Here is a 9,675-nt window from a genome sequence, read left to right as displayed (position 1 = left end):
TCGTTCTAACCTTCACAATGTTTCCGTAAGCTACTTGTTACTTTACTTTATCGTATTTCCTCTTTAGGTCTCCTTTTCCTAATATCATGCTATTCCGATATCACAATTACTTCTCACCGCCATCTTGATTGTTATCCCGACTTCTATCCCTTATCTGTTCGGCTTTTCGATCTTCCTAGCTTATCTCGAAAGGAACTTTACCCGCGGCCCCAAGCATTCGTATCCAGGACCTTGTAGCGTCAATTGTCTTCGTCTTGCATGTCTCTCTCTCTCGCTTCCCCCCTTTAGGGGTGTACTTATACTATCGCCCAATTTTACCTTGCCCTAAACCCGTATTTCCAATCCCATTTAAGCGGTACTTTTATCCCAACATTTTAATTCCTTGCCGTTCATTTCCTCACTTTCTTTCTTTTTCAAATATCGTTGTATTAGCACTTTCTAAGCTTCACTTGTAGCGAAAACGACATCAACTTGCCTTATAACATTCGTGCCATTCATATTTTTCTCCTCACTTGAACTTTGTTACCCCGTCCGATTAGTGCCTTCTATATACCGCCACCTCGATTACCGGGATACATATATCCGCCGATCTAACCCCGTACGAGGATATCCCGTGCGCATCTATGTACACATATAGTCCCTACTATCTTTCGTACAAGATATCTCCATACACTATTCCGACTCACCCTAGTTCTAGGACTGGATGCACTTTCTTCCTCTTTATCGGTCTAATTCGCCCCGTTCTGCGCGACCTTTAGGGTTTCTGCCCACTCCCCAGACTCTTAATTTGTCTTTAAGTCATTCTAACTCTCATTTTCTTCTATCCGAATTTGCGTAACTTTCTAAAAACTTCCCGTGGGTCACCCATCCCGGATTTCTCTCGCTTCAAAGACGCTTAACTTTGGAACTCCGATGAAATACGACGCTTTAACGCCGGTATAATCGCGTCCATTTCACCACGTGACCTCCGTCACGTGATGGGAGTAAGTCGAAGTCTTGACGGACTTCGAAGCGCTCTTATAGCATAATTACTATTTTACCCCTCCTTGGATCCTCGGTATTCACCTTTCACCCGTGGATTTGATTACCTTTCGTTCTGGGCTTCCAAATTCTCGATGGCGATGAACACGCCCCGACCGCCGTTATTTATAAATCCTCAATTACCGGCCTTCGGATTTACGCTCTCATTTTCACTTTATTTACGGGAAATTTCGGCGCAGTCTCCTCTCAGAATCGTTACTATCTCGAACTCCGTACACGGGGAAATACCAACAATGCCTCGCGGGACCAACATATATATACGCATATCGTAGCATATCACAGCCTCACGGGGCTCGACATCATTGACAGTACAAAAAATAATAAGCATACCTTGTAGGCCCGGCCAAACTCGCACCTATTACACTTTCTTATTTACTTCTTCTTTGATCCGAACTTGTACTTCCATCGTACTTTAATATCTTACGACATAAGCCTTTGCATACCTTTGCTTACCCGCGTACTTCGTAGCTTCCAATATCGTTAATCGCCTTTCTCTGCGTCGAAATCAAAGGACAATGTCGGGGATCTCATTTCTATAACTTGGCTCTGCAAGACGATCTAACATGTCAAAAAGTCGTAACCATCCTAGATGCCCCGTAGCCTCCTGTTCATAAATGTGGCGCGCTTCACACCATAAATAGGACTCTACCGGACACGACTTTGGTACAACCCCACAGGACGAACCGCTCGATACCAATTTGTCACACCACTAATTTACAGGCGTGATGGGCACCCGACCCTTATTTGTGGCCGAAAGCGAACGGCCGACTCACATAGTTCTTATAATCACACGGCCCTCGATTATGACACAAATACATAATGAAAATTTTGCGGAGAATAGTGTACATTTTTCCTTTCTCGAATCAATGAAAATCGGAACATATAAAACAATATAGGACTTATAATACAATGCGTAACAAATCGTCGGGCCGACATAGCAGCTTATACATAACCGACGTCTAATACCCACAACATCGTCTCGCAAAGTCTCTAACATATACTGTTGTCATAACATAATGCTCGACTCGGTAGCGCTCGGAGGAACCGGAGCTCGCCGATCCCGGCGGAATGTCTCTACTAAAGTCTTCGGCTCAACCGGGTGTACTGCGCGGCATGAAAACGCGACCCGAAGAAAGGGGTCGTACGGAATATGTGCGAGTATGTAAAACATGACACGTAGTAGCGGGATCATGCGAAGTAAGGAGTATAAAATCATAAAACTTGCCTTTGCAAACATGTATTACGCATATCAATGTCATAAATCATCATATGAACATATAACGTGCCCGGCCTCTCGAGGAGGGACGGTGAGTAAAATCATAACACACATATATATAAACCGTTCATGTAACGTGCCCCGCCCCTCGATGAGGGACGCGGTAAATCAAAATCATAACATATGCATGTGCATGTAACGTGCTCCCGCCCTCGAGTGAGGGACGCGGTAAAGGAATCATCATATGCCATCCCTGGCCACCTCTCCCATATCATCATATCATATAACATGCCCCGGCCCCGCTAGCAAGGGACGCGGTAAATATAACGTGCCCGGCCCTACTGTGAGGGACGCGGTGAACAATGCAATGAGGTGCTCGAATACGTGCCCCTGGCCGGGGACGCGATGAAGGACATGTTGAGGCTGGCACGAGCAGAGTAGTGAGAAACTATATGCACATAAAATATTTTCAAAGACTCAATGAAGTAGTCAACATGAATCATCATTTAAAAATCCGGACAATAGTTATATCAAATAGCCTTCGGACGGTACTCGGAAACACATCTTATATCATAAGTATATCAAAGTATAATAGAGGCCATAGTCGTATATCAAATCATTCCGAGTCCGTTTATGTAAACTTAAGTCATTGTACGTTAGAGGATCATTTCAAGCATATCGAGGTAATCCGGTTTTGTTTGCAAAAGTTAGGGACGTTTTTAGACTTAAAATCTTTTAGGAACAAAATCCTTTATTCACTATTTGAAACCCAAACATACATAAGACTTAAGGAATATATGAAGTGTGTCACATTATGAGCAATTAAGGATCATACACATACTCGGAACGTAAGAGCGGAATTACCCCTAAAAGCAAGTCATGTCATACCTTAGTACGTCTAAGACATGCCAAGAGGAAAAAGTAAGCCTTACATACCTCGATCGCTTCTAAAAAGCTAATCGACTCAGCCTCGACTTCTCGCGATCTACAATAACATCGGTAGGCATCGAACATTAGCCATAAACATCGAAGAACCCAATTCCAAGCCATTACTTTTTCTACGAAATTTCGACCTCCCCTATAAATTGGACATCCCGAGAATTTAACTCGGCCAAATCATTATCAACAATACCAACAAACATAATATTTCCAGCTCAAAATATTCCATAGAATAGCCACACATTATTTTCCAAATTTTCCAACCAACCAATTCGCGATATAACTATTTCATATTTTTTTATTTCTAGTAACAAAGTCGAAATTAATACTAACAACATCAATAGAAACATCCTCCACATTCTACAAGTTGAATACATTCATTTTCATTCAAAAATTCTCTTCAAATCTCATTCCATGATTCACAACGCCAACAAATGAATTTATCACACTATTTTCTCCGTTCTAGTTCGGTAGAACTCTAAATAAACTTATTAGCAATGAAAAGGAACCTTAATATTACCTCAAGTGTGCAGCCACCACGTCCACCTTCTTTTTGGTCGATTTTTAGCTCAAATTGGAGGCGACGCAACGTAGAACACTTTTCTCTTCACGGGCTTCGGGATTCGGGGCTCAGATTTTGGTCAAAATTGATCTTTTCTCTCTAAGCTCTTTTCTCTCTTTTTCTCCAGAATTTTCTGGGTGTTTTGTTCTGAAAAATGAGGAGAAAAGGCTGATTTATCACTTAAATAAACATGGGTCATGGGCCTAACCCGGTTGGGCCCGGTTTGGGCCTAGCCACCGACCTTTCCGCCTTAAAACGTCCATATCTCATTGTCCCGACATCACTGCGGACCACGACCTATGGTTGGAAAGCTAATTCAATTATCTACAACTTCTGTATTTGGTATGTTTCCAAATTCTAAACTTATAATACCGTTTCTGCCCCTCGAAGTCGGATCACCGAAACGTTACTTAAAAAATATTTGTTTGGAGGACTTCCACTTTGATTTGGCTTAAGGGTCCTTCGAGTTATGTTTAACTTCGCATATGTGATTCGTATAAATTGTCACATGTCCCAAAAAAATCTCAATGTGTGGGCCCCACCTCGGCTTGCGAATAATCCGGCGCACGAAAATACGAAATATATCTTGTCAACGTGAGTTTAAATTATGTAGTAACAACGTGATTGTCAATGTTTGAGGAAGCATGTGTCACGCTCAGGCTCTGGAAATGTGGAGTATAACATTTTCACTCACCAACATTTACTAAGCATTTTAACCGGCGGGGAGTTGACGAGTATATCTAAGAGGCGGAGCCAAGTTTTGAAGTTTATGGATTTGAAATTCTAGTTTCTTTTGAGTTATGGGATTATAAATTAATAATTTGTACTACGTATTAAATAGATTTCTTTTAAGACAAATATAGAATTTGAACCAAACTTACTAGATTGCGGGTTATATCTTCTTTCAAATGTTTAACAATCTAGTCGACGCTCCTATTTATAGTCCCGGAACAATCACAGTCAAAAGTCCCAAGATAAATATTAACCAGAATAGAATGAAAAAGTTAAAAATAAAAAAAAAATAAAAAAAACTTCAGAAGATAAGCTTTGGGTAACACTATTAAATCTTAAGCAAGGGTTTTGTTTAAGATCTATTTAGATTCTTATTCTCATATTAGATAATCATAAATATTACGTAGTTTTCAAGCTATGCTGATACTGTAATAGATGATTACTTCTTTAAGCTGTGGCCCAATAACGCGTTATGTCAGTTTAACAGAGAAATTTTTCAGGCAAGGTGCCCAGGATGTATTACTGTGTAATCCTTATTATTTTTCCACTTTGTTTTTGGGATCAATGGATAAGCTCTGTATTTCTTTTCCTTCTTTTTTGTTATCCTTTTCTTTGACTAGGTAAGAATAGATTACAACTCGAACAAATCTAAGCATTATCATAAATATAAGTAGCAGATCAATCTCAATCTAATACCATCTACAAACATTCAAGAGAAGCTGCAGAAGAACCTCCAATGACCAAGTTACGCATAAAATACGATAAGCAATTAGCGAGCAGATTTTTTTTTTTTTTAATCAAGTAAAGAGTGATCAGCTACGAGCAGAAATAAGATCATAATAAATATATGTCTTGCTCTCTGAACATGGCAGTAACATTAGGACATAGTAATGAACATTGAGAACATGGGAACACCATGCTTCATCATCTTGATCCGTGCCATCAGTAGGGGTGGATTAGTTGTTCATAACATCGGCTTTCAGCTCCTGAAAGGTAAATAATACATAACAATTAACAGAACACCTCACTGATACTTAATGACAAGTAAAAACAATGTAGATTTAATTATTCCAAAAAAGTGAAGATTTAGAAAGCAGCACAAGCATATTATCCCCACACACGGGATACGATTAACATGTAGCAAAAATTACATTACCTACTGCTTTCAGAGGCGGACTTCGGGGAAGTGAGGGGACAGCGGACCACGTTAACTTGATTTTTTTTTTTTTTTTTTTAATTTATATACATAATACCTTGAGAAACGACTATATATTTTGTTAGAAACCCTGGAAAACAAAAGCTGGGCGTTCAGCTAAAAATGGCGAAAATCTTTTTAGCATATAAAATGCCCAGGCTGCTGCTAGATTTTGGTTACAGCAATACATTACAAATCTAAGCGGCACAGGTAAGATCAATATGTAGTAAAGACCAGCATAGGTAACCCTTGCTTTATACACATAAAAGAAAATTAACATAACGGATGAACGTAAGTAAGGGGAATACCATGCTTCATCATCAAGATGCATGCAGTAAGCAGTAGGTGGATTGATTGTTCTTAATAACAGCTTTTACTTCCTGATAGTTCAATAGTTGAAATGAAAACACCCTACTGATCTGTCATGATTCTAGTAAAAGTGGTGTATATGATAACTTGATAAGGTGCAACACGTATGACTGTCCTCGAGCACGGTCATATACAAACACCAATTAAAACGAGACTTTCCTTGTTATCACAAAAGAACAATATTCATTTCACGACAATGTACATTGAGCTCCCATCAAGTGTATCAAGAGGTCAAAGATTTTATTCTTACAGGGATTTATTATGATCCTCCCTGTATTTCCTTCCGTTGCTTGATCAATTGTATCAAGAGGTCAAGAAAACATTCAGATTGTCAATAACAGTTGAGTCAATGACCAGTATTACTTGAGATGCATTAAACAAAGGCACTAGTTTCTTAACTTTGGCAAACCATGAAATTTTGAAAATTCAGCAAGTTATTGTAATGAGTGATGACTACAACAATTTTGTCAAAACAAGGTATCAACACTGTTTCCAGCTCTGTTTAAGATAGTAATATACATAAAAGAACTTGGAAAGTAAATTGGATTAGGACCAGCACTTAAATCAGAATTTATTTCTTTCTTTCTTCGATTACCCAAATATCTCCAGTCCCACATCACTCTCATAATCATTGCAGGTAGATTTGTCGTCTCAATCTGACATTCTCTATCACTTATTCTTGCTTTTGTTATTGTTCTTCCAACAGTTTCTCTTTTTGGAACATATTAAGAAGCAAAAAGTGCCACATAACATGAAACATAGGGATTACAATTTGCCTTTATTTAGAAACAAGATAACGAGTTCTATAGTAGGACTAATTACTTTTCAAAATAACAAATATGACCAAAAAGTTGAACCTCTATCTAAACTTAATTAAATAGGGCCCTCTATTTTTTCCCATAAAGTAATACTTGATTTTTTTTTTTTTTTGAAAATTTTGGCATAACAAAGCCTGTATACAACAGCCGACAGGTATACCCCAAAGTAGAAAACTACAAAAAGATATGATTCTTCTTTACAAAAAGACAGCCAATTTCTATACATAAGGGACCTCATCGGTGCACCTATAAGGGATAAGACACTACTTCTCAATTGTCCAAAGTTCCTCTCTACCCCTTCAAAATCTCCAAACGATCCACATTCCAACGTGTCTTCTCTTCCATCTACCGCAATTCTGACTGAACTAAGTTCATTCAAATATCTCTTTCTCGTATATTCCACTGTGCTTCTATGCAAGTAAAAAAAGATTACATGTAAGCACAAGGAAAACCACCAAACTAGATACTATATCAGACCTTAACTCTTATTACATGGTTCCTACTAGATACTATATCAGACCTTAATTCTTATTACATGGTTCTAGTTCCTTATTCAGTTTCAGTTAAAGAGGGTTAGTAATGAAGGCCTAGAATCCTGGCAAAGGCTATGCCTAGTGTTAGTGGCACATTCACCTTGCATTATTTTCATGTCCCTGGCGCTCTTTATTCTTACTCTATCTAGAGGGACATCACATTCCCTTAAAACACCAAATAACTTGTCACAAAAAAAAGTTATTTCATGAAAATATGCAAAAAGGAAAAGGACAAATAAGATCTCCAAGCAGATGTGGTGTGAAGATGTCCATAGAACATGCAATGTCTTTCTCTATAATTGAAAAAGAAACCGAAAATATGTATCGAGTTGAACTCTTACAAGTCATTATCTACAATATTGTCACCATCTTAGCTTCTGCAGCGTTCGTTCTTGTTGTGATCGGTTCTTTCTGTAAAAGGGGGGCACAAACTAGTCTTTCAAATGTAGATGTCCACCAACACAAAAACCAAAGTTGGTAACCTTTGGATATCTGATAGGTTCATCCTCTGGATTGTGTACCGTTAAAGTCGATCAGGCACAAACAATATATCACCTTTGTTTGACATGCAAAGTGTTTGAGAAGTAAAAGAAGAATACCCATAACAAAGATATATGGTATACTTCTTTGTCCAAGACTCTTTAACCCCATACTCTCTCATAACCCACAGATCTGCCTGACTTGTCACATAGCTACAAAACCTGACAGAAAGATCACTTCCCAACATGTCAAGCTTCAACGAAAAGTCTCCTTCTCCTCCATAGCGGGGCGGCTCCACCTTTCCCCATTTCTCATCAGCCAAATCAAAAGAAATAATGTTCCAGCCCTTATGGAAAGGACCATTAATACTATTAGCCCAATGAAGTTCCCCAGCCCAATGAAGCTTCCCGTTTACAAACTTACATGGTTTAACCAATCGCAACCCATCCTTACATTGTTTACCCAATCACAACCCATCCGGAATATCATCCATACTTCTCCAAGAATTACTCTTAAACTATATATTTTGACCTCAAGAGGATGCCAGAGTTTATATCTGTTCCAAAGCACACCTACTACCTTATAATCATCATTGGACTCATCATATCCAAAACCATATATGCAACTATCGAAATGGTAATCACCGGTTACTGAAGGCCCAGAATCAGGCAAATTCTTGAACAATCTAATTGATGGATTCCATAGAACCAAGTCCGTGTCCTTAAAGACAAATCAATCCATTAACCGAACCCACAACACAAACGCTTTGTTGTTGGTTCTTCATGGGATAATTCAAGTCAGATGCCTCAATCCCAGAATTATTACGTAAAGAGCTAATAGAACAGTCCCTAAACCATGTATTGGATATTAAAAGAACTAAATAAATTAATTGTCTCAGTCAACACAAGCCTATGGTGTGTGTAGTCTTTGTTTTTAGCAGATACATTAAGATGGGTTTTGACAAATTCAGGGCTACGGATTAAAGCAAGCCAGGATTTTGAGACACACCTGAACTTCAAGAGGGTTTTAACCGGAAGCCTTGACAGGATTTCAACAATTAGTTCTATTGGAAGTGTAGGCATTGTTCAAGATTAGCAATATAGTTTGATGAAAACTTAGCAATATAGTTTGTAGGTTTGCTCTATTTTGAGAGTTGAAGGAGGCAAATATTTGACAGTTTCACTGTTGAAAGAAGACTCTATTGCATGCGTCTTATAAATTGTTACTGGAGTGATTCTTTGGGCTGGGGTTTTGTTGTTGTTTGGGCAATTGCCACTGTCCTCGTTGCTGGGGTGGTCTTTAATTTTTGGGTTGAATCCGCTTAATTTTATAAAAATATAAAAAAATTCGCAAGGTAAGACTTTGCAAAGCTCGCTCAGGCGGCGACTTTGCCTTAAAGAGCAACTAAAAGTCTCACGGAGACTCGTACTTTGCCTTTATACGTAAACTTTCGGCTATTTTTCCTTAAGGCAATAATAAGACGTACTCTTTTGTACCATTGCGATTTTTTATTCATTAGTTAGAGCCCACGTGTCATATCCTGGTAATAAAATCTCCATACATTGAAAAATGGTACGGATTAGTTCTTTTATAATAAAGGACAGATAAATGAAAGCTAAACTATTTATTTAGCTATGATAAATTAGCCATTTCATAAATTAATAAAGATAAATGACCCAAACTATTGACGAAAGGTCATAAATTTTAGCCACTGTAATTCAATTATTATTTCCGAACCTTTTTTTCGTTTTCTAAATAAAAGTACTACTTCGAAAATTTTAAAAACCGTA

General features: G+C 38.3%; 1 protein-coding gene across 1 annotated transcript; it reads right to left on the bottom strand.

Moving 5' to 3' along the window:
- Positions 1-7,945: 7,945 nt before the first annotated feature.
- On the bottom strand, positions 7,946-9,038 carry LOC132041697 (F-box/kelch-repeat protein At3g23880-like). The gene is made up of 2 exons (XM_059432405.1): positions 8,740-9,038; positions 7,946-8,605 (listed from the first exon to the last, which is right to left on the bottom strand). Exons 1-2 carry the CDS (start codon positions 8,965-8,967, stop codon positions 8,297-8,299), a joined length of 537 nt encoding a protein of 178 aa, XP_059288388.1. The 5' UTR covers positions 8,968-9,038; the 3' UTR covers positions 7,946-8,296.
- Positions 9,039-9,675: the final 637 nt, after the last annotated feature.

Source organism: Lycium ferocissimum, unplaced genomic scaffold (genome assembly GCF_029784015.1).
Source record: "Lycium ferocissimum isolate CSIRO_LF1 unplaced genomic scaffold, AGI_CSIRO_Lferr_CH_V1 ctg11176, whole genome shotgun sequence".
NCBI lineage: Eukaryota > Viridiplantae > Streptophyta > Magnoliopsida > Solanales > Solanaceae > Lycium > Lycium ferocissimum.
Note: the sequence above shows the minus strand (reverse complement) of the source record. Positions and strands in the feature narration are given on the sequence as shown.